Source organism: Canis lupus, chromosome 31, assembly GCF_003254725.2.
Source record: "Canis lupus dingo isolate Sandy chromosome 31, ASM325472v2, whole genome shotgun sequence".
NCBI lineage: Eukaryota > Metazoa > Chordata > Mammalia > Carnivora > Canidae > Canis > Canis lupus.
Genome location: NC_064273.1, coordinates 31,203,538 through 31,227,628, shown reverse-complemented (window position 1 = coordinate 31,227,628; position 24,091 = coordinate 31,203,538). Strand labels below are relative to the sequence as shown.

Below are 24,091 nucleotides of genomic sequence, written 5' to 3'. Positions count from 1 at the left end.
GAGTCCAGGTCGGGCTCCCTGCATGGAGCCTGCTCCTCCCTCTGCCTATGTCTCTGCCTCTCTCTGTGTGTGTCTCTCATGAATAAATAGATAAAATCTTAAAAAAAAAAAAAAACTCTAAGGGAATAAACCAGGACACAGGTAGGGGCAGAGTATTCCGCTCCCCGAGCTGCCCTTGTTTGCTCTGAGGAAGGCAGGACTTGGGGGGCAGCGGCCGAGCCGAAGGAAGCACCTTCCCGGGCCACCAGCTCTGACAACTTTTTGTCCCAAGGGCCCAGGATGGGCTGAAAAGCAGGAAGTGGAAGACGAGGCTGCGTGACATGTGGCTCTGGCCTGGAGCTGGAGTCAGAGACCCCCTGGAACACAGCTGGCACCTCCCCTGTGACAAGCGGGCCGGGGTCCTGTCCCCCTCTGGGCCGGGCCACCCGAACCCCATCCCCAGGGCTCCAGGAGGAGCCCGAGACCCCCAGCTTGTCCGCGCGGCACACGGGTCCCGGCGCCGAGGTGACCCGGCTGCTGGAGGAGCTGGAAGGCCCGACTCGCCCGCTCCTTCCCCTGCCGAGCGGTCCCCACCCTGTCGCCCTCCCACCCCCCACCCCCGTCCTGTTTCATGCGCAGCCGCTCCACCCAGCTCTGCTCTTTCCCATAGTCCTCTCCTCTCACATGGACTTTCTGGTTGACGTGGGTCTGCCCCGACCGGATGGCGAGCTCCAGGAGGGACTTTGTGTCTTTTGTCCCTCACGTTTGCTCTGCTACCTACCTGGGTGTTGGGGAGACGTTTCTTGAATGAACGCACGGACGGATGAGGGATGGCTGGACAGATGGACCCCCACGTGTCACCTTCTTCACCATCTCCCGCCCCGATCTGCTGAGCCGTGCCCCCCAGGACCAGCTGTCAGGGGCTGAGGCCTGCGTCCAGGGCGCTCCGGCCAAGTCGGCGCCGAGCCCGGCCGGGACCTGGCCCACCCGAGGCAGGTGGAGCCCGGGAGCCGGGGCACATCGGCGGGGACAGCGCCTCCAGGAGCCCCAAATGGGAGCCCAGGTACCTGTTAACTTCAGCCTGGGGGGGAGAGGGGCTGACCCCGTGTACCCTCCTGCCTCCCCTCCTCACCCTCTCCCCTCCCCAGGGGGGCAGAGTGAAAGTTTGTGGAGCTGTAAGGACCCTGCCTTAGGTGGGGTCATTTGTCCCAGGTCCGTCCCCCCCTTAGAGGTGTCCGCGCAGCAGGGGGGAGGCAGTGCTCTGAACTCCGGTGAGGTCACAAAGGGACCTTGCAGGCTCTTGAGACTGCAGGTGGGGGAGGGCCGGGCCGGTCATCCTCTGCCCTCCCCTCTCCCCACTTGGAAGGTTCCAGAACCAAGGACTCGGGACCCACTTGTTAAAATAGACACTCACAACTGTGTTGCTAAGAAGCGTCCACGGCACCGTGAATGTGCGGGTGTGAGTGCTTCCGGCAAGGACCACAGATGTGGCCGCAGGACAAAAATGAGGGAGGGGACCCGATGTGACAGCTGCACCTGCCCCTGGGGGCACACGCTTGGTCTCCCTGCTGCAGCGCCCTTGCCCTGGTGGGCGCCCTGCGGGAGGCGGCTCCTCCACAACAGCGTGGGCTCAGGGGGCCACCAGACAGTCGGTGGCACTGAGGAACAGGCAGCTGCAGGGCCCCGGCGAGGAGGCCGGTTTGACAGGGACATGTCGTGAGGGGATACCGCCTGGCCCTCAGGCCAGGGTCCTTTTGCACAGGCTTCCCTACTAAACTACCCGGATGGAAGCAGAACTTTTTAAAAAGATCAGGACCTGGAGGTAACATCACCTGGGTTTTTTTTTTTTTTTTTTTTTTCCCCAACGACTTATTTATTCAGGAGACAGAGACAGAGACACAGGCAGAGGGAGAAGCAGGCTCTCCGCAGGGAGCCCAATGCAGGACTCGATCCCGGGACTCCAGGATTATACCCCGGGCTGCCGGCAGGCTGCGCCACCTGGGCATCCCCATCACATGGGCTTTTATGGATGATTCTGTGATTTATATTCAGTGACAGCTGACCAACAACTAGTGATGTCTATACCGCATACTCCAGGCTGAAGGTGCTCCCCACAGGATCACACCCTGGGCCAAAGGCAGACGCTCAACCGTTGAGCCACCCAGGGATCCCGAGAGCAGAGCTTCCTTATCAGGCTGCCAATCCACGATGATGATGAGAACAAGCAAGAAAAAGCTTTCCGTGGAAGTGATTTAACCAGAAAACATCATATGCAGGGAAAGCTCTTCGCACGATTTCCCAGGCTTGGCTGGGCATCTGAATTACGTGGAGCTGTAATTACGTGGAGACCATGCCCCAGTCCCTTTAGGCCGTCCCTCCGGGGGCGGGGGTGGAGGGTACCCAGGCACCAAGACTCAGCAGACAGCGAAGGCTGAGAATCACTGGTCAAAACAGATACCGTCTGACATTTTCAAGTATCTTCACACTGAACGTGACCCACCCCCGTATCCTCACGGCTGCGCATCCGTTCACCTTCTAGTTCTCTACACTGTAAATTAACCCCCGTGTGACACCTTCGCATCTAAAAGGGAGGCAAACTCTCTTCCTGGTTAACCAGGTTATGGACCGAGTGACACATTGATCCTTTTTCCAATTTCTTCCTTTGTTGCTGCCCAGAGTTCAAAGGGGGAACATTCATTCACTCCTCAGCCACTTCCCGTCGGATCTGACCAGGGCTCCTGAAAGCTGTAATCTCTCCGAGACTGGAGAGAAATCTAGGCTTGGGGGGGGTCTCACTTGCAGGACTCACGGTGTTCATTATCCCAAAGTGACTGGCATCGAGCATCACGACATTCCTCGGTGGCACCCCCTCTCCGTGAGCAGCAGCCGCGGCGCTGCACGCGACCCCGTGGGGGCCTCCTGCAGCCAGCTGCCCTGTGTGCGCTCCGGCCCATGACGCTGCTTTACTCCCCGCAGGAAGGGAGACAGAAAAGGCACAGACAGAAATTGCTATGGAAAGTTCTTTTACTCTGAAAAATCAATCTGAAAAATAAATCTATTTGGATACCAAACTGTATCTCAACTCTCTCTCCCTAAGAGGAAAAAAAAAAAAAGGTCAAGGAAATAAATATGCCCAACAGCAACCAGGCTCCTCCTGATGGTAACAGGAGGGCGGAGGCTCACCCTGACCCGGTTTTCCTGCCTTATTCTCACTAAACTTTCCAGAACAAGCATTATTACCTTTAAAATCAGAAAGCAAAAGAACTCCTAAAAATCGACTACGGGGAAATAGACCTTCTCTGACACTGTTCTCCTCTTTCTATTCCTGCCTTAGAAGCGTCCACTTGCAACCTGTCTGTACTTCCGTGTATTTTCAAGGGAGAAGTCACTGCTTCATGCAAAATAAGGTTGAACTGCTCGTTTCAGAAACTCATCAAAAAAGAGGATTTAGTCCATGAAAATGTTCACATCTCCGAGGTAAAAATGTATGTTGAATGCAAGAGCAAACACAGTTCTGGAGAAAACCTGGTCCATGCGTATCTTTAGTTACAGAGATCAATTCACGAGTGTCTGTCGGGCTCCACCTAACGCCCCTGGTCTCCAGTGTGTCCGGCCCAGCCCCCCTCTCTGTGCACACGGGGCCCCTAGATGGGTCTCCTCAGGGGTCCAGCCCTTGGGCACTGCCTTCGTGTTCGTGGAGTCGAGGCCGCTTGAGCTCCGGAGGGCTGCCGCGAGGGTCTCCGGGCATCTCTGGAATGTGAACACACACACAGGCTGGCAAGTAAGCGAACACTTCTTTAAAATTAAGAGCTGATGTTTACAGGGCGCCTGGACGGTGCACCCGGGTAAGCGTCTGACTTTTGGTTTCGGCTCAGGCTGTGAGTTCAGGGTTGTGAGATCAAACCCTGTGTTCAGCGAGGGAGTCTGCTTAAGACTCACTCTGCCCCTCCAACTGCACACACACTCAAATAAATATTTTTTAAAGATTTTATATATTTATTCATGAGAGAGGCAGAGACACAGGAAGAGGGAAAAGCAGGCTCCCTGCGGGGACCCTGATGCGAGACTCGATCCCAGGACCCCAGGATCACACTGAGCCAGAGGCAGACGATCAACCACTGAGATACCCAGGCATCCCTCAAAAAATAATTTTTTTTTTTTTAAAAAAGAACTGATGTTGACAGAATGAACTGGACAGGAAGTGAACAGCCTGGCGATCTCACCTCTCACAGGGAACAGTGGGAACTGTCTGGTGACCTTTGAGAATGTCCCAAGTTGGTGGGTGGGGGACAGTGGGTGCCGCCATCCTACAATCCCAGGACAGCCCCACAACAAAGAACTCTGCAGCCCAGGTTGTCAGCAGTGCCCAGGGGGCTGAGCCCTGACCTACAGCACCTCCTGAACCCCCATACCCCTTTACCGTAGGTGCATGGGAAGGTGGCCTCCTCCTGAGTGCACATAGGCAGCCAGAGGGGCTGAATGAGGGTCTAGTAATATGCATCCCTGCTTTCTCAGAACAGACTTAAAAGTAGATAGTTAATTTCCAAAAAACACAAAAAAGATACTAGTAACAATATATTAAACTAGTAACAGTATATTAAACTAGTAACAGTATCACTCACCTGACTGAGTTTCTTCTGCCGAAGGGGTGGAAACTACACTGGTTGGTACAGAATTCGGTGGAGTATCTGTCTTTAAGGGTATTAAGTTTATCCTCCTTGATTAAAAAAAAAAAAAAGTAAAGGGGTACAGGGCTCATTAGTGTCACAGGAATCATTTATGAGGATACTAAGTTTCACAACTACCCAAAGGAAACATTTCAAATTTCCAGCTGATCAGACCACGCAAGGTACTGATGTGCCCACTTACCTGGCAGCCCAAGACGATGTTCACGTACTAGGTTCAATCATCACATTTACAATAGTCAAACCTTAACTAGCCATCCAAAAGATTCAAGACCGGGGCAGCCCCGGTGGTGCAGCGGTTTAGCACCACCTTCAGTCCAGGGCATGATCCTGGAGACCTGGGATCGAGTCCCACGTCGGGCTCCCTGCATGGAGCCTGCTTCTCTCTCTGCCTGTGTCTCTGCCTCTCTCTCTCTCTCTCTCTTTCTGTGTCTCTCATGAATAAATAAATAAAATCTTTATAAATAAATAAATAAATAAATAAATAAATAAATAAATAAATGAAAGTTTCAAGACCTGTGTTAATCTCCAGTGGTATGCTGAAAAGCCATGGATGCTGCATCTATACAGCGAGCAGATGTGGTTCCTACTATGGAAAGCTCCAAAACAAATAGTTATTGAAAATTAAGATTCGTGGGGCACAAACACAAAAAATTAAGATTCGGGGATTCCTGGGTGGCGCAGTGGTTTGGCGCCTGCCTTTGGCCCAGGGCGCGATCCTGGAGACCCGGGATCGAATCCCACATCGGGCTCCCGGTGCATGGAGCCTGCTTCTCTCTCTGCCTATGTCTCTGCCTCTCTCTCTCTCTGTGACTATCATAAATAAAAAATTTTTTAAAAAATTAAGATTCGATTTTAAAGTTACAGATGCAAGACGACTGCAAGAAATTAAGAGGAGGGGCAGCCCAGGTGGCCCAGTGGTTTAGCACCTGCCTTCGGCCCAGGGCATGATCCTGGAGACCTGGGATCGAGTCCCATGTCGGGCTCCCTGCATGGAGCCTGCTTCTCCCTCTGCCTGTGTCTCTGCCTGTCTCTCTCTCTCTCATGAATAAATAAATAAAATCTTAAAAAAAAAAAAAAGAATTAAGAGGGAAAGACCTTCATACCGTAAGTATTTCAAAGAACACCTTCCCACTCCCTTCACCCACCAAAACAACAACAAAAGAAAAAGGTTGCTAATCTGCAGCACTCAGATTCCAGAAGAGCCTACCATGACCAGCACTGTCAGCTTCTGCTCCCTCCCCAGGCCACCTCCTCGGGTGGTCCAGCAGAAGGGTTAGGAGGAAGGAGGACTGGGGACAGGGCTGAGCAGGGCTTAGGAGGGAGGGGGCCTGGGGACAGGGCTGGGCAGGGGTTAGAAGGGAGGGGGCCTGGGGACAGGGCTGGGCAGGGGTTAGGAGGGAGGGGGCCTGGGGACAGGGCTGAGCAGAGTCTGTGGGGTGAGGTCCCCCAACACCCCCCAGCTCAGGGAAGAGCGCTGGTGGCAGCAGCCAACAAGGGCTGTGCTGGCAGCAGGGGCCACCGTGAGGTGAGGTCTCCATGTCACCTGGAGCCCAGTATCAGGCCAGACTTCCCATGAGCCAGTCAATGGATGTCATAAAAACCAAGAGGCTACTCTGGTTTCTTACTTATTGCTCAGTGCTTGAGACGATTCTGGGCAGGAGAATGTGGGTTGGGGGGGTGGGGGATGTGCTTCCTGCCTTAAGGGGTCTCTAAATCTAACACAAAACCAAACCAAACTCCTGCAACTGAATGTGACATCTTAGGACAGAAGAAGGGCTAAAGGGACGTCCAAGGAGGACCCCAGTGTCACCAAGAACACAGATGGCTAAGGCTTTACAGCGGAAGGGAACAGCACAGGGGTGCCAAGGGCCCTGACCTCCAGGGCTGGGCTAGGGATCAGGGCTCCCAGGGCAAGGCAGGGCCTGTGGGAAAGGCCCTGGGTGGGGGGGTGAGGGGGGTAGAATCAAGTGTGTGGTGCACAGGGCTCTGGACCCTGCCCAAGAGGTGGAAATGGGACCCACCAGAGGGCTTATAAGCAGGGAGCTGGCGCTCAGGTCCCATGTTTCCGAATCTCTCTGGCAGCAAGACGGGGTACCTGTCCCGTTACAGGTTGGGGGCTTCCCACTTCTATTTTGTTTTTTAATTGCAACGACGATTTCTTCTTCCGCCCAAAGTTCTTACCGGGGTGTGGTCTTGCTCCAGGCCTGCAGTGTGTTCAGGGTGACCCTCCGGGATGGGGGTGCTTTGGGGTTCTGAGTGCTGGGCTGCAGGGCCGCCTTCTCCTCGGAAGGTGCCGCTGGGGCTGGAGGCGGTCTTGCCTGAGGCGGGGGTGTGCAGGGACTGCTGGGGTCTTGGACTTTGCTGGTGGGGGTCCCCTCTGCCAGCCTGGGTCCTGGGGAGGACCCCTGGTGCGGCTGACTCTTGGTTTTCTTTGCCGTGTCGGGAGTTCTCATGCTTAAAACCGGCTTCTCTTTCAGAGGTATTCCAAGTTCATCCTTCTCAAATGTCACAAAAGAACAGTAGCCATCGGTGGAAGAAATGGCCAGGAAGGCGCCGTCGCTGGACCTTTGTTCCCCAAACAGGAGGAAAGGTTAGAAACGGTGCTAAGTCCAGGGGCCCATCTTCTGGCTCTTTATTAGTTGGAATGTGGAAGTTCACGCTTTGTGTGCTGCTCACTCCCACCCTTTCCTTCCCAGCCCCCAGCTCGACTTTCTCAGGCACTGGCACGTCTCGGGACTGTCCTCAAAGTCACCAAATTGAAGGTGCGAGGCCCCTTTTTCCACTAACATAAGAAGAAAATTAAAGGAAGATAAAAAGTTACAAAGAACAAGAAAGAGGGGATGGGTGGGCAGGCCCAGGCTGGGGGTGGGCAGGCCCCGGCCAGAGCTGGGCGCGAGCAGGTGGCGACCAGGGAATACCCAGGGGCAAAGAGGACTGCCGGCAGAAGGGCACAGGTCTGGACGGCAGGAGCTTGCGGATGGGGGCTTCCTGCCAGAGCGCCTGGCAAGCCCCCAGCAACCAGGGAACCCAGCGGGCACCTCCCAGCTTGAGAACCAGAGGAAACCCGAGGGCCTCTGAATGGCACCCTTTAGCTATTACTGTTACAATAGGAAGTGGTATCCTAGCAAACTAGAAATGCCTTTCCCTCTCACATTAATTCCTTTCAGAAGAAATTGGTAGGGGCCCTGGGGGGGTAGCTCAGTCGGTTAAGTGACCCTTGCTTTCTGCGCAGGTCACAATCTTAGGATCCTCGGATCAAGGCCTGCACCAGGCTCCGTGCTCAGCAGGGAATCTGCTTGAGATTCTCCCTCTCTCTCTGCCACTCCCCCCACCTGTGCTCGCACACATTCTCTCAAATAAATATTTTTAAAAAAATTTTTTTAATTTGACATAGAGCACACAAGCCCGGGGGGGAGGGGCAGGGGGAGCAGGGGGAGCCTGCTTCTTCCCACTGAGCAGGGAGCCCAACACAGGGCTTGATCCCAGGACCCTGAGATCATGACCTGAGCTGAAGGCAGATGCTGAACCAACTGAGCCAACCAGGTGCCCCTCAAATAAATCTTAAAAAAAAAAAAAAAAAAAAAAAAAGAAAAGAAAAGAAAGAAAGAAATTGGTAAACACGGGCCACAAAAGCCATCCATAGCACTGAAATGCTCCCTGACTCAAGGGTCTACTCCAGGACACCACACACTGTGCCTCCTGCACCCTCAACACCGGCCACTCACCAAGAAACGTCACTCAGCGTGTGGTAATGTATGTTAGACACGTAGCCAAAAGGGAACGGCTGCTGGGTGTCGTACAAGAGCACCGAGTCTTCGGAAGCCACAGCAAACACTAAGCGGTAGGGCAGGTGCACCAGCTCCACACCCGGCTCCTGTGACGGTCTGTCTGCCCGGAGGCGGAAACAAAGGTCAGAAAACAAGAAGCAAATGCAAAGGTCCCAATGGAAACAAATTCCCCCCAAAAGTCCTCTCTTGGGAGACATAAATGACATCACGTTACTGAAGGCCACTTTGGTGCATGCTTCACTAGAGTCCAGTTCTAAGGAGAACCACACATGAATCAACAAGGGTATTGGGTCTTGATCCGAGAATCGTGGGAACCAGAAGGTCCCACAAGACAGGACGTGTGACACAGGTCAGGCTAAAGAGCTGCTTTCTGATAAGGAAAAACAAGGGTCACCGAGAAAAATGTCAAATGACATTTTAATGGTCCTTCACTTAACTATATACATTCACATAAAGGATGAAGAGGTTAAAAACTGCTGCTTCCAGCCATGGAGTCACAGGGACTGGATTTACCCTCCCACCTGAAGCAAAGGAAACACCAAACAGAATATGCCAAATGATGGTTTTCAAGGCCTCAGCCATCAGGCTCTGAGGACAGTGATCCCCGAGGGAGGGGAAGTAAAGAGGAAGTCCTCCATCTGCCTCAGCTTACTGCCTGAGCTTCTAGGCCTGGGAAAGGTAGAGGAAGCCCGGCAGCCCGCAGCAGCCAGACTGAGCTGACAGGATGGAGCTGGGAGCCGGAGGGCCCAGGTGGCTGGGGTTCACAGGCAGGTCTCCAGCGGAGCACTGATGGGTGCGAGCATGTGCGGAAACCACCAGGGCAGAGCAAGAACTACAGGAAAGGGAAAGCCATTCCTGAAGCTCGCTCCAGCGTGTGAAGCTCGCACAGCCTGAAGCTGTGCCCCAGGAGAGCAGGAAACCTAGCTCTCCTGGGGCACAGATTAGAGTACTTCAGGCTGCTTTGCTTCAGTAGTGGGGAAATGAGCTGTAGACCAAATGCTGCTGGTCCGGCCGAATGAAAGGCAGCAGCATGGTGCCTCCAAGGCACTTCACTGCATCTCACAATAAGCTCAAGAACATCTGTAGAAATATATCCAGCATCCACGAAAGGCACCGTCACGATGTCTGGCATCTAACAGAAAATTACCAGGCAAGCAAAGAAGAAAATGTGACCCATACGAGAGGGGAAGAAAAATCAGAGCCAATCCTTTGTACACAAAGACATTAAGAGTCATTACAAAAACTGTATTCCAGGGTGCCTGGGGGGCTCAGTTGGTTGAGCAACTGCCTTCAGCTCAGGTCATAATCCTGGGGCCCTGGGATCGAGTCCTGCATCGGTTCCCTGCTCAGTGGGGACTCTGCTTCTCCCTCTGCCTCTGCACTCCCACTGCTCGTGCCCCGTCTCTCTCAAATAAAATCTTAAACTGTATTCTATCTACTCAAGAAACAAGAGGAAAGATGGAGCATGTTTAATAGAGACGCGGAATATGTAATGCAGAAAACTGAGGTACCAAGAGGGGAAAAAGCAAGCAGACAGATCACCAGCAAGCCAGGGAGTAACGTCAAATGGCCTAATGCAAGTGTAGGTGGCATCCTTGGTGAAGAAAAAAAATATTTGAAGCTATAATGGTAAAAATTCCCCAAATGTGATAACTGTAAACCTATAGGTCTAAGAGTTCAACAAACTCCGTGCACAAGAAATCAGAGGAAACCACACCAAGACGCATCATAATCCGACTGCTTAAAGCCATGGACAAGATCTATTTAGATGGAGGGGGAAAAAGAAACCCTAAAAAATGAAAATCCAATTCATATATAATTTTACAGCATAGGAAAAATGAATGGCATTCGACCTGCTTCGGTAGAAGAATAAAAGTACTTTTATTCCTTTAAAGTTTAAGTGAAAAAAGGGTATTCTGGACAAGGCAAAAAAAAATGGACACGTTTTTGATAACACTGTCTTTGCTCCAGCTTTTCCAAGTTAACTAAACTGAACCAAACCCACATACCTTTCCCCACAAGATAAAACCCCAATCACGACCCCACACCCCGGTGACCTACCTCAGAGAAAACAGAACACGACTACTGTGGTTCTGACGTACCTGTTTCCACCACTGGCCTCAACTCAAAGTAGACGGGACAGCAGCGAACAGCGAGCGTCGCCTTGCCAGGGCATGGAAGGTGAGCAATAGGCCTGCAAGATTGGTCATGACCTTCTTAGAAAGGGCACTGTTACTCACCACAAAGCAAAAAAGAAAGGGCAAACATCTCAACTCTTTCTTCAATTGCGTACCTTTTAAGATTTTTCCTGGAGAAAACATAAGTCGTATTTGTTACGTTTTCGCCAGATTCCACACACCCAGCTGGGGAAGCAGGGACAGGGAGAAAAGGCAAGATTTTATTAGACTGAAGAAGATAAACTCACGAGCATGCAACCCTGGCTTGTAAAATCTTTTCCCCGCTCGCTGTATGCCCTGGACAATGTTTTTGTGACTGAGGACAAATACAAATGGTCCCAGTCTGGGCTCAGCTCTTATTCCAGCTCTACCCACCTGTCACCTCCCCGCCCCACCCCCAGGTGACCCCACCACTCGGCATGGCTCCAGGCCTGGGGAGGAAGAACGGGAGCAGGGGGGCCTTGCTATGGGAGACCTCTGCCCTCTGCTCGGGAGGCCGGCCACTTCCTGCTGGAGAAACGCTCTCATTAGATCCCCAGGCTCTGTCCCTTGGATTTGAGTGTGGCTGCCAGCCAGAGCCTGTGACTCGTTTTTCCCACCTGCCTGGTGGAGCCAGGAGGCTGCAGGGGGGGACCCAGGCCTCTGCCACAGCCCAGCCCCCTGCAGCGGCTCACCTTCCTCTAGGGAGAACCCACATTCGAGCTCTTCCACACGCACCCTGGGGTCGTCCTTAAAACCAGGCCAGACCCAGCCAGAGAAGGACCGTCAACCACAGCTGCCCTTGGACACCTCTTTCTTGATCCACACACACATGTAGCCTAACAAGTGACCTCTTCATCTCCACCAGATGGGGGCACGGGGCAGAGACCCCATCAGCACTCTTTCTACTCTCTCCCCACCCAGCCCACCCTGCCATCCCCACGTGACCCATTTGAACAAACCAGGGATCCTCTCCCCCATTCTTCCACACTCACACAACCATTGCAACCAGTTACAACTCAACTGCACATCGATTCATACAGTAGAGTCTCCCCGAGTAGACAGACTGTCTCCCTGAGACGGGGTCTTGTTTACGCCTCTCCTGATGTTGCTTGGCCCAGGTGCCTACTCACGAAAGCTAACCTGGGTGATGCATCCTCTTCCTGGCTGCCTGACAGTCACATGAAAATACCATAATCCATTCACCCGTCTTGTCCATCAGTACTGTCTTTCCACAACCACAAACAACACTTGCAGTAAGCATGGTTGACAATGTACTTTTTCTATTACATTTTCATAAAGACCGAGTCTAGGATGAGGGGCAGATGGGCTGACGGGAATGTGCCTTTAATGGTGACCAGACTGTTTCCTGAAAAGGCTGTGAACAATTCACATTCCCACCAGCAGTACCCACACTCTGCTTGCCCATCAGCAGTAGATATTTTCATTTTTCTAGTCTGAAAAGAACAGAGAGGTACCTAATCGTAGGTCACTTTACTTTCTATTTCTCTATCATTGAGTCTCCGAACCTTTTCCTGTGTGTGAACACGCAGATCTGCTCTTCCACAAACTGCCTTTTTGTATATACATATTTTTTCTTCTGGATTTTTCTTTTTTTTTTTTCTCATCAATTTGGAAGAGCCCCTGTATGTATATATACATAAGCTCTCTCTTGCCTATACAGTAAACAGTATTTTCCAGTTATTTTTCGGCAGGTTGTGCTTCCTGGGTCTTCACTATACGAAGATTCCCTAGTCAAACGCACTCAAAAAGGCCTATCATTTAAGAGCTTCCGGGTTTCCAGTCTTAAGCTGGTCTTCCCTGTCCTAGGACGTCCTCCTATGTTTTCACCTTTTATATTTAAGTATTGAATAACATGGAATTGATCTTTATATGTAAGTGAAGGATCCAATATCATTTTCTTCCAGGTAGCCGGACATTCCAGCACCATTCACTCAATAATTCATTCTTCCCACCGAAATACCACCCAAGTCAGACAGTAAATTCCCTTTGATCTCAGGACTGATTCTGAATTTTCTGTTCTGGCCCACCCATTTGTTTATTCCTGTACTAATAACCATATTGATTTGCTAATAGTAGCGCCACAGGATCTGCTGACATTTGGTCAGGCAGACGGCTGCTCAAGTATTATTATTTTTCAGACTTTCAAAACTATTCTTGGAGTGCCTGGGTGGTTCAGTCGCTTAAGTGTCCGACTCTTGATGTTGGCTCAGGTCGTGATCTCAGGGTCGTGAGATTGAGCCCCACATGGGGCTCTGTGCTCAGCGAGGAGTCTGCCTGAAGATTCTCTCCTTCTGCCTCTCCCCCAGCTCACGCTGTCTCTAGCACTCTGAATCTCTAAACGGATAAATAAAATCTTAAAAAAAAAAAAGGGCAGCGGGGTGGCTCAGCAGTTTAGTGCCACCGTTGGCCCAGGGCATGATCCTGGAGACTTGGGATCCAGTCCCGCATCAGGCTCCCTGCATGGAGCCTGCTTCTCCCTCTGCCTGTGTCTCTGCCTCTCTCTCTCTCTGTGTCTCTCACAAATAAATGAACAAATTCTTAAAAAAATAATAAAAAAATTAAAATAATTTTTAAAAATAAAAATCTTAAAAAAAAAAAAAGGCACCCACCTGGTGTGAGAAGCAAAGATCCATCAGGGGTGAAACTAAGTCTACGAAAGAATGACTTCATGCTGTCGTCATGAAACATCCGGTAACTTCTTGCCTGCACCACACAAGTTTAAACATTAGTCCAAATCTTTACACTCACAAGAAAAGCTTACCAATTCCTTTTTATCTTACATAGTATCATTTACTACTCACATAATAATAGATTAAATAGATCACAAATCGAACAACCACTTAAGACTACAAGAGCAGGGCTGCCTGGGCGGCTCAGTCAGATAAGGGTTCATAAGGGTTCGACTCTTGATGTTGGCTCCGGTCATGATCTCAGGGTGGGGAGATCGAGCCCCATATCTGGCTCTGTGTGCAGTGGGGAGTCTGCTGGAGATTCTCTCTCTCTCTGCCCCTCCCCACCCTCCCCAACTCTGTAAAATAAAAAAATCCTTAAAAAAAAATTATTCATGAGAGACAGAGAGGCAGAGACATAGGCAGAGGGAGAAGCAGGCTCCCTGCAGGGAGCCCGATGTGGGACTCAATCCCCATACCCTGGGATCATGAGCCGATCATGAGCCGAAGGCAGATGCTCAACAACTGAACCACCCAGGCATCCCATAAATAAATCTTTAAAAAAAAAAAAAAAGGCCTTCAAGAGTAATCCCTCATAAAGACCAACTGCCATTGTGTTAAAGAAAGCTGTGTGTGCTTACGAGTCTACGTGTGTGTGGAGGGCTCTACAGTTATCTTTGTAAAAAGCCTCTGTGACAACACAGCACACTGTCAACAGCGGTTTGTCTAGAGAATGAGACTGGGGGGGAAAGCCAGACGATGACTGGGCGCCCTTTGCTATCTGTGTCCATTTAGAACCTCCAAGCTAATGAACACTTCGTCTAGAGAAAACAGTCCGCTACTGAACTGATAATCCTCTTCTCAAACATGTCTTGAACACCTGTGTGGGACAGTTCTTGCTCCCACTCGCTTACACGTGATAAACGTTAAGCATTTAGGTCTCCAGGACCCAAAGACCCAGCATCACCCTCCTTACTGTGGGTAAGCTCTCCCGTGTGGCCAGCTCACGGCCCACCTGGCCTTGGCCGGCTGCCTGAGGACTGGGTTTGCACCGTATCCCTTCTTTGTTCCCTTCTGCCTAAGAGCCTGCGTCTGTCATCTTGATTCCTCTACGACCACTGGCCGGGTCTCTGCTGTCTGCTAGCAACATTCTCTCCATACCGGCCAAGATGGCATACTGCCTCCCACCAGGCAACCCGATGCTTGACCCACCTGCCTTCCTGTGGCACAGTGCCGGGGTCCCCCGAGGTCAGAAGTTCTCGACCCTCACTACACCTCAGAATCCCAGACACCCTGCCCACTTCAAGTCAAGTGAATCACATCTAGGGGGACGGGGACCTATGTGTCTTCATGCTTCCGGGTGACTCCACAGTGAGCCAGGGTTGAACAAACACCTCCATCCACCATCAGTGGCTCTCCCCTGGCCCCCAGATGTCCCCAGTTCCACACAGATCAGCCCAACGGCCTAACCGAGCCTCGACTGGATCTGAGGAAGCACTTGGTAGCTCAAGGGTCATGGGCCTGAGACCAGTGGTTCAGCCGTAAGATGCAGAGGTGCTCGTGACTTTCTAAGTCTCAACTGAAGCACAGCTTAAAGTAGCTCAAATATTTGATACCTCTCCTTCAGCCCCTACTCCAGACAGCATTTTTGAGACGTTAAAAGCCACACGTTTCTTCTGGGTGCTGTATACCCTCAGGATCCTAAAGGAAGAAGAAGAATCTGAGTGACCTCTTCTGGTGAATGAAGTGTTCCACACAGAAGCAATCTAGCATCAAAACCGAAGACCCACTAAACAGTGTCAGCCTGTAAGACCACTTACAGTGACTGTCACACTGTCACACGTTAACTAATTATGACAGAAGCAAACCACCCAAGGGAGGTCACTAGTGAAAGTGAGGAAAGAGGTCATAACTTCATTTTTTTAGTGAATATTCCAATTTGTCAAGGAAGATGTACTTTAGGCCTGGCCTTTTCAGGCCTCGGACACTGGGCCCAGGGACAATTTGTAGGACCGCAGTGACTTTTATTTTGTGTCAAATGGTCTCGCCTCCAGGGATTTGCAAGAGTAAGGTAAACAGCAGCAGATAAATTTGGTTGTTGCTAATTCATATTATTCCCACTTAGCTAATCAGATCGTTTCAACTCCTGATTGCCTGAATAAAACACACAGATCAGAAAATAAGTGCACATACAATTTAGCAGTGTTTATTTTCCATAGCATCTCCTAACTCTTCCACATTGCTGGGCCATCTGAAATCAGAGGTGATTAAAAGTAGTCGGATAAATACTCAAAAGGGCTGCTTCAACTGATGAATAAAATATCTAGCACCTCTGATTTTTAGTTCTTTGTTCCAAGAACACAATGAAATACATGACACCAGTAAACACAGCAGTAAAACCTCCTTTCAAAAAAGGCAAAACAGGGGCGCCTGGGTGGTTTAGTCCATTAGGTGTCTCTTCAGCTCAGGTCATGATCTCAAGGTTGGGATTGAGCCCCACATCGGGCTCCCTGTTCAGTGGGGAGTCTGCTTCTCCCTCTGCCCTTCCCTCTGCTCATGCTCCTGCTCTCGCTCTCTCTCTCTCAAGTAAAGAAATTTTAAAAAATATATATGTATTTTTTTTAAAAGAAAATATTCTATGTCTACATTAATATAAGTAGAGTCATTAAAATCACTGCAGTAGTGAATTATAATCAGAAAACGAAACGGGAGTGTTTCGCTGGCTGGCTCATCCAGTGGAGCATACGACTCGATCTCAGGGTTTGTGAGTTTCAACCTAGCGCAGGGTGTAGACATTACTTAAAAATAATTCTTGGGATCCCTGGGTGGCGCAGCGGTTTGGCGCCTGCCTTTGGCCCAGGGCGCGATCCTGGAGACCCGGGATCGAATCCCATGTCGGGCTCCCGGTGCATGGAGCCTGCTTCTCCCTCTGCCTGTGTCTCTGCCTCTCTCTCTCTCTCTCTCTCTCTGTGTGTGACTATCATAAATAAATAAAAATAAAAAAAAAAAGAAGTCTTTAAAAAAATAATAATAATTCTTAAAAAAGAAAGAAGAAAAAAAAAAAAAGAAAGAAAGAAGAAAAAAATATCGAACCCTACTGCTAAGTACCCCTTCTTGCATAAGTCATATTTACAAAACACCTTTTCTTTAAAAACTGCCCACGAAATTCAAATGTAATTCAAAGCTCTCTATGCATTCATTCACCCATTCAATAAAGATTTACTAAGCACTGAATATAAGGCGCCTACCCTAGTTAGTTTCCAATTTCTTGTTATGGCCTAAGAATAATAGTAAAAACCAAATGCTTTATATGAAACCAAGAACACAGATAGATGGATGGATAGATGAATCAAACCTAGACTTTGCCTTATTACTAGTTAAATGGTGATGAAAACAGCTTTGCAGAAAATTTCAAGCCAACAGAGAAGATGACAGACGCACCTGTCACAGCTCAGGGTAGCAACATACTGACCCAAGGGGTCCCAGGTTACTCCTTGGACATAACTTTTATGTTCATTAAAGATGGAGAGCTTTTGTCCTGTGAACAAAGCACACAACAGCATTGCCAGAACCTACTCAAGCACAAGTGGAGTAAACGAAGCATTGTGCCCTTTATACCACTGCACTGTGTTGCAGCCGGTGACGGAGCCTCTGCTCTGCAGTCTGTGTCAGGCTCTGGGAAGAGAGAGAGGACCCCACACAGTCCCTACCCTCAAGGAGCCCGCAGCTTCGGGGGAGACACACACCCATCAGCAGGCAGCACAGTATACAGACGGGTGGCTGGTGAGGCAGTGGTGAGGGTCAAGAAGGGGACCAGCCGAGTTGAGCTATCCAGGCGGGCAGGATGCAGGGGATCATGAAGCAGCAGGTACTGTAAGCAGATCTGGGGGACCGGCAGCTTAGGCACGTGGAGCAATGTGTCAGGGAGACTTCTAGAGGGTTACAAACAAGGCCAAAATGGCAAGACATGGAGGACAGGAGGTATATGACCGCGAGCCTTGTGTACAAGGAAAAGGTTCTAGGAATTCATGGTGTGGCCAAGACAGACACCCAGATGGAAAGGAACTGGCATGATGAAGATGAAACTGAGGTTCAGGGCACCTGGGTGGCTCAGTGGTTGTGCATCTGCCTTCGGTTCAGGGCGTGATCCCAGGGTCCCTGGGATCGAGTCCCACATCAGGCTCCCTGCAGGGTGCCTGCTTCTTCCTCTGCCTGTGTCTTTGCCTCTCTCTGTGTCTCTTGTGAATAAATAATTAAAATCTTTAAGTAAAATAAAATAAACCAGTAATGCACAAAGATTACCTGGATAAAAAGAGGAGGGAGGCATGAAGCCCTGGCCATTCAAAAAAACAAAAACAAAAAAAGCCCCCTAAACCCTCTCCTCTGAAAAGGGATCTACACTCGCTCACTCACCTCCCCCTATTTCTCCTCCTCCTCTCAGCCCTCTGCAGTCTGGCTTCTGCTCCCCTCCAAGAGTTGCCCCTGACCCTGTGACCCACCCGATGTCCATGATGTGCAGTAGGTGTGCTTTGGGCTAACTTCCCCCCACCCCCAGCCTTCCTGCAAGTCTTTTTGGGGAGTCTGGGATATTAAGGTGGGTGATGACATCTCTCCAAACATCCTCTGAGATTTACAAGAGAGGCTTTTAACCCACAACTGCAGTCACCCAGCCGGTGCGTGAGTGTGTGGGGGTCTCTGAAGGACTTCGTAATCGACCTGCCCGGGGACTCTAGCGGCTATGTGCAGGGCCCTTGCACCTGCTGCTCCCACTGGCCTGAGCCTCTTCCCCAGAGTAACCCCCATGCCTTGCTTCCCTGAGTCGTGCTCCTTGAGCTTGGAGATGCCTCCCAGCGCTATCCTACTGACGCCACACTGGTCTGGGTCACAGAGTGGATAACCAGAGGTGCAGCCAGCACAGGGGGAGGCCTACTCCACCCCGACTCCCTCCCAGGGCTCTCGAGCTGGGGAGGATCAGCAGCCTGCACACCACACAGGAGCAGGGCAAGCCTCTTGCCTGGGAGGAAACATCAAGGTCGAGTAATGGTCTGTAGAGGGGCAAAAACAGGCTGGCATTAGCCACTAACTTGCTTTTGGCCTTTTGCTGCCATTTTTAGAACTTTCCACATGTCTACTATCTTCCTAATCAGAGAATAAGTTCTGTGAATGAGGGAGGCACCTTGGCCATCCTTGATCTCAGACAGGCACCTGATCCTACCTATCCCAACATGGAGCATTCAAGGGCCCATCGATTACGACAACGTGCTAAATGTGCAAGATCCTGAGTTCCACGAAGGCAGGCATGAGCCCTGCCCCCAGCATGTCTGCACCCCCACGCAGACGGGATGGACCTTGCTTGGGCACCAGGGCTAAGCCGCTTCCACTCTGACTGGGACCCTAAAATAGAGTTGGATCCACAACACATGGGCATCCTCAAGTGCTGAGCCAGACACCTTATTCCAATTCACTAGGAAACTCTTCCTATGTCTTTAAAGATAAAGCATGTTAGACTTTTTAGCCACGTGGAATATTCCTTCCCCCTGACAATGAGAGAAACGTGTCAGCTACCTTTACTGACGTCCCATATGATGGCCGTGTTATCCACAGAGGCAGAAGCCATTAAATTCCCGTCAGCTGCCCAGCAAATGTCATACACATCTTCTAAGTGGCCCCTGGAATCCGAAGAGGAGGGGAAAAGCAAATCTCGTCTTAATGAGAGAAAAAGGCATAAAAAGTCTACAGGCAACCTCAGAGACCATGGATTAGGATTTCAGAAATTTCCACTGGAACTACATTACCCGCAGCTACGATCTGCTACACCTTCAGGGGGTAGTCGTATCTTTATAATGAATTCAATCTAAGGAAAATTTTACAGCAGAAATAAAACCCATTTTGGGGCACTTGGGTGGCTCAGTGGGTTAAGTGTCAGACTCTGGGGTTTGGGCTCAGGTCAGGATCTCAGGGTCGTGAGATCGAGCCCTGTGCTGGGCTCCAAGCTGGGTGTGCAGCCTGCTTGAGATTCTCCTTCTCTTTTACCACCCACTCCCTCTCTAAAAAAAGAAAGATAAGTAAAGAAAAGAAAAAAGAACTCTTGTGAGTTCAAGACCCAATGCATGTAGTTGAATCCATTTAGAGATGTCAGATAAAGCACTCGTCTAGCCCCTCCCCAAGTTACCTCAGGGTTTTCACAACAGTCCAATTCTCCTTATTCAGCTGAGCCTCATCCTCATCCTGGAAAGCAACCTGTTCTGGCTCCTTGTTGTCATTCACCTTCCACAACAGAATGACAGCATCTGCGGAGCAATTTGGTTACAGATGAGCCATGGTTTTTGCAGGCTCCCTCCTTTCTGGGCTGCTACGGTGTTAAAACCCTAGTTACGGGCAGCCCGGGTGGCTCAGCAGTTTAGCACCGCCTTCAGTCCAGGGCGTGATCCTGGAGACCCGGGATCGAGTCCCATGTCGGGTTCCTTGCAGGGAACCTACTTTTCCCTCTCCCTGTGTCTCTGCCTCTCTCTCTCTCTCTCTCTCTCATGAATGAATAAATAAAATCTTAAAAAAAAAAAACCAAACCCTAGTTACATTGTCCAACAGATACTGTGGTCACAATGAGTGACTTGTAAGAATCTGGACAATCTGCCTTCTAATCTAAAACTCCAAAATCAAACTGATACCCGATCAGAGCTATACAAAGGCCTATTAAACAGAAGGGTCCCCAGGCCAGCAAAATACCGCTGCAGAGCAGCTGACTATGTTAACACATCCTAAGGCATAACCCAGGAGCAGCTGAATAGGCGGAAACAAAGAGCCACCAAGCAAGGATTGGCAAATCGTTCCCAGCTATGTCCGCAGGCCTTAGCATCTAGACTCCTCAGCTACCCCATCTGTAAAATGCATACCTACCTCACGGACTATCTAGAGTCTAGAGTATTGTCTACTCTGTCTAGAGTATTCGATAAGTTAATATGTATGAAGCACAACATGATGCCTAGCACACAGTGAGCCCACGGACACATCAGATATCTCAGCCTGTTGTCATCAATTGTCTGGGGGCTCTAACTCCCTGTGCTGGGACCCCAACTCACCACACAAGTCGGAGCCCCGTGCAGCTTCACTCTGAGTGCCAGCAGGACAGTGACTGAGCTGGCTGTATGGGCACAAGTGTGCTCACGCTAAGCTGTAATCCTGGGAGCTGGGTGAAGAGATCAGCCTCGACATTGACAGGTGGACACTCTCCACTGCTAACAGCAGGTTTCTGACCCTCTAGGGCCAAAGGACTTGGCAAAACGAGAGCTCCCCTGTGCAACCTCACAGAAGATAGCCTGCCAGCCTCCCCCAGTGACGCTCCCCACCTTCCATCTCTCTGTGCCACACACTCTGGACATTGTGGCACTGGACTTAACCAGATCTCTTTCTTCCTTCTGCAAACAAAAACCTGTGATGTGTTTTATTTTGTACTAACTTCTAGACTGTTTCGGTGTCAAAACACAGTAAAAAAGATTTACTTTTTTTTGTAGTAGTTTAATGCCATTTAAACACAAGCAGAAAATATGAATCATTCTACTTCCACCAAGCAAACATAAATTAGAGGGCCATTCAGATAATACTCCGTCAGGTGAATTAATTAATTACACAGAGGGGATCCCTGGGTGGCTCAGCAGTTTAGCCCCTGCCTTCAGGCCAGGCTGTGATCCTGGGGTCCCAGGATCGAGTCCCACATCAGGCTCCCTGCATGGAGCCTGCTTCTCCCTCTGCCTGTGTCCCTGCCTCTCTCTTTCTCTCTCTCTCTCTAGACAATACTCTAGACTCTGTGTCTCTCATGAATAAATAAGTAAAATCTGTAAAGAAATTAATCACACAAAGACATGGGAAAGACTATGATCACTTGGATACTAAACCAGCAATCAAACAAGGCCAGGAGGGCTGCATTGGGACTTTGACAAAATGGTAAGCACCTTCCTACTGGTCCCTACGAGTGGGGTGGAGGAGCGGCCATTTATAAATAGCTCTGCTCAGGTTAAGCTTTTGGTCCTCCATCCCCTCAAGCTCCTCAGAATGCTATTTTACTGAACTATCTAAATGACGGATTGAGGGTGCCTGGATAGCTTAGTCTGTTAAGTGTCTGCTTTCAGCTCAGGTCATGACCCCAGAGTCCTGGGATCCAGTCCGACATCATCCGGAAGCTTGCTTCTTCTTCTACCCCTCCCCCCTGCTCATCAACTCCCTCTCTCTCTCTCAAAAAATTTTTTAAAAATAATAAATAAATAAATGACGGATCGAGAGGTCAAGTGACCTCAAAAATCAAAAAGCGTACCTAGCTCAGATCTCACTATTTAACACGAGACAGAACGGTATCTGGTTTCTAAGGAATTGTGAAGGATAATACTAATACTCACCATCTCCTCCTGATGCTAAAATTTCCCCATTTGGAGAAAAACGCACGACATTGACAGCTTTGGTATGGCGAGCAAGGTTGGACAAAAATTCAACAATGGCCTTTCCATCGGGTCCTTTTTCCACCTTCCAGATCTGTCGATAACCAAAACGTTCATTCCGAGACACACAGAGTGAATACCTACCACACTGTTAAACACTATAAACACTTACCAAAACAATACCAGGCTAGTTTTTGGGAAGGAAATAGCTTTTCTTTGGATACACGTAAAATGGAATTTCCATCTGATATGTCGACAGTCCCATGACTTGCTACCCTCCCTCCTACCTCTTTCTGGGGCCAAGTGTTCCCACTAGGAACTGGCTCAGGATTTTTTTTTTATATATATATACAAAATTTATTTATTTATTTATTTATTATAGTCACACAGAGAGAGAGAGAGGCAGACACATAGGCAGAGGGAGAAGCAGGCTCCATGCACCGGGAGCCCGATGTGGGATTCGATCCCGGGTCTCCAGGATCGCGCCCTGGGCCAAAGGCAGGCGCTAAACCGCTGCGCCACCCGGGGGATCCCTGGCTCTGGATTCTAAAACGATCTGCATCGGAGGCACCTGGGTGGCTCAGTTGGTTGAGCACCTGCCTTTGGCTCAGGTTGTGATCCCAGCCTGCTTCTCCCTCTCTCTCTGCGTCTCTCATGAATAAATACATAAAATCTTTAAAAAAATAAAAATAAAAATAAAAATAGGGCAGCCCGGGTGGCTCAGCGGTTTAGCGCTGCCTTGAGCCCAGGGCCTGACCCTGGAGTCCCAGGATCGAGTCCCACGTCGGGCTCCTTGCATGGAGCCTCCCTCTCCCTCTCTCCCTCTCTCATGAATAATTAAATAAAATCTTAAAAAATAATAATAATAATCAAATAAGGAGCATGCAGTGTATCCATCTAGGAAGCACTGGCCAAGGAATAAAGCTTTCTTGTGCCCTCACGGTTCAGTCGCGGGCCTGAGAACCGGTCTGCAGCCTGGGCTCGGGGGCAGGGCGGCCTGAGTCTGCAGACACAGGTTTTGAGCACAGGAAGGGAGGCCCTAGGGCGCTTCAGCGGGGCCTCCCCGGCCCGCCCCGCCCCGCCCCGGCCCGCCCCGGCCCGCCCCGGCCGCTCACCCTGACGGCGGTGTCCACGCCCGCCGACGCCAGCCTGTGGATCCTGCCCGCCGCGCCGTGCTGGAAGTCCAGGCTGTACACCGGCTCCTTGTTGTGCCAGGCTATTTCGCAAGTGATGACTTTCATGCTGCCGGGTCTGGAAGGGGCCGAAACAAATCCGCCCCCGAAGGCGGAGGAAACGCTGAAAGCCGTCGGGGATGAAGGGAGTGTTAGCGGGGGGCAGGCGCGGGGGGCCCGCTCGGCAGTCAGGGCGCCGGGGACCGGGACGGGGACGGGTGGCAGCGTCGCCCTCTCCCCGAACCCCTCCGCAAGGGCACCTGGGCCGGGGAGCCGGGGAGCCGGGGAGCCGGGCCGAGGGAATCCCGGGCCCCGCCCTGCTGCGCGGCCGCCCCGCTCCGTGGGCCCGGGGCGCTCCCGGGGAGCCAGGCGCCGCCCGGGCAGGGGCTGGGGCTGCGGCCGCCGCGGGGAGGGGCTCCCGGAGCGCTCGGGAAGCCGAGACCGGGCCCGGCCGGGAGGAGGCCGCACGGCGCCGCCCGAACGCGCGCCGCCCCGCAGCTCCGCCCGGCCCCCGCCGCCCGCCCTCAGCGAGCCCCTCTCGCCGCCCGTGCGGCCCCAACGGGAGGCCGGGGGCCGCGGGAGCCAGCGCCCGGGAGCAGTACCTGCAGGGCCGCGGTCGCTCGGCTGCGCCTCCAGCTCCCGCCGCCGCTTGCGCTTCTTCCCGCGCGCCACAGGCCCCGCCTCCGCGTGGGCGGGACTTCCGCGGGGCCCGCCCCTTTGTGGGAGGGGCTATCCTCCCGCCCCGCCCCCTTGTGGGCGGGGTCACTCGGCGCTCCGCCCCCTGCCCCAGCCCGCGGGTGCTCGGAATCCCCGCCGACTCCCGCCGATATAATTACGTGCACGACCGAGGCCTCGCGGGGAGGAGTGGATGAGTTCATCGACCCATTCATTCAATCATTTCTTCCCTTCTCCATGAGTTCTTTCAGCAGACATTTACTGGGCATCTGCAGGATGCTGGACCCTATTCCGGTGCTGGATAATAGGGTTTTTTTTAATTTATTATTATTTTTTTTTAATAGGGTTTTTTTTTAAAGATTTTTTTTTTTTATTCATTCAGGATGAGACACACACACACACACACACACACACACACACACACAGAGGACACAGGCAGAGGGAGAAGGAGAAGCAGTCTCCCTGCAAGGATGCCTGATGTGGGACTCGATCCTGGGTCCCCAGGATCACG

General features: G+C 51.1%; 2 protein-coding genes and 2 long non-coding RNA genes across 7 annotated transcripts in view; 2 read left to right on the top strand and 2 right to left on the bottom strand.

Annotated features, from left to right (window-relative positions):
• Nucleotides 1-1,293, bottom strand: part of LOC112661697 (uncharacterized) — a 28,973-nt gene extending 27,680 nt beyond the window's left edge. For all 3 annotated transcript variants that reach the window (XR_003137894.3, XR_003137892.3, XR_003137893.3), the window contains exon 1: nt 761-1,293. This is a non-coding gene — a long non-coding RNA (uncharacterized LOC112661697). The remainder of the gene's footprint in view (nt 1-760) is intronic.
• Nucleotides 1,280-8,127, top strand: LOC112661698 (uncharacterized). The gene is made up of 4 exons (XR_003137896.3): nt 1,280-1,801; nt 7,145-7,257; nt 7,364-7,429; nt 7,900-8,127. It is a non-coding gene; the product is annotated as an uncharacterized LOC112661698 (long non-coding RNA).
• Nucleotides 2,986-23,639, bottom strand: CHAF1B (chromatin assembly factor 1 subunit B). Of its 2 annotated transcripts, none has more exons than XM_025449796.3 (14): nt 23,508-23,639; nt 22,849-22,984; nt 21,695-21,827; nt 19,477-19,594; nt 18,870-18,973; nt 16,746-16,842; nt 14,921-15,005; nt 13,245-13,338; nt 10,749-10,818; nt 10,558-10,649; nt 8,393-8,555; nt 6,849-7,232; nt 4,602-4,696; nt 2,986-3,729 (listed from the first exon to the last, which is right to left on the bottom strand). In XM_025449796.3, exons 2-14 carry the CDS (start codon nt 22,972-22,974, stop codon nt 3,638-3,640), a joined length of 1,653 nt encoding a protein of 550 aa, XP_025305581.1. In that variant the 5' UTR covers nt 22,975-22,984; nt 23,508-23,639; the 3' UTR covers nt 2,986-3,637. The 2 variants fall into 2 exon arrangements, with proteins under 2 accessions (XP_025305581.1, XP_025305582.1); XM_025449797.3 differs by having other exon boundaries at nt 22,849-23,029; nt 23,508-23,614.
• LOC125754107 (basic salivary proline-rich protein 2-like) lies at nt 22,973-23,737 on the top strand. The gene has a single exon (XM_049104526.1). The coding sequence runs from the start codon at nt 22,973-22,975 to the stop codon at nt 23,735-23,737; it is 765 nt and encodes a 254-aa protein (XP_048960483.1).
• The last annotated feature ends 354 nt before the right edge of the window (nt 23,738-24,091 follow it).

What these genes read in the sequence shown, in the direction of transcription:
- LOC125754107 (XM_049104526.1), top strand. Translation starts at nt 22,973, where the DNA reads ATGCTGCCGGGTCTGGAAGGGGCCGAAACAAATCCGCCCCCGAAGGCG.
- CHAF1B (XM_025449796.3), bottom strand. Translation starts at nt 22,974, where the DNA reads ATGAAAGTCATCACTTGCGAAATAGCCTGGCACAACAAGGAGCCGGTG. An exon ending in ACGCTGAGTGACGTTTCTTG is followed by an intron (nt 7,233 to 8,392) that starts GTGAGTGGCCGG and finishes TGGGGAACAAAG; the next exon opens with GTCCAGCGACGGCGCCTTCC. An exon ending in TGGAGCAAGACCACACCCCG is followed by an intron (nt 4,697 to 6,848) that starts GTAAGAACTTTG and finishes TTTTTAATCAAG; the next exon opens with GAGGATAAACTTAATACCCT.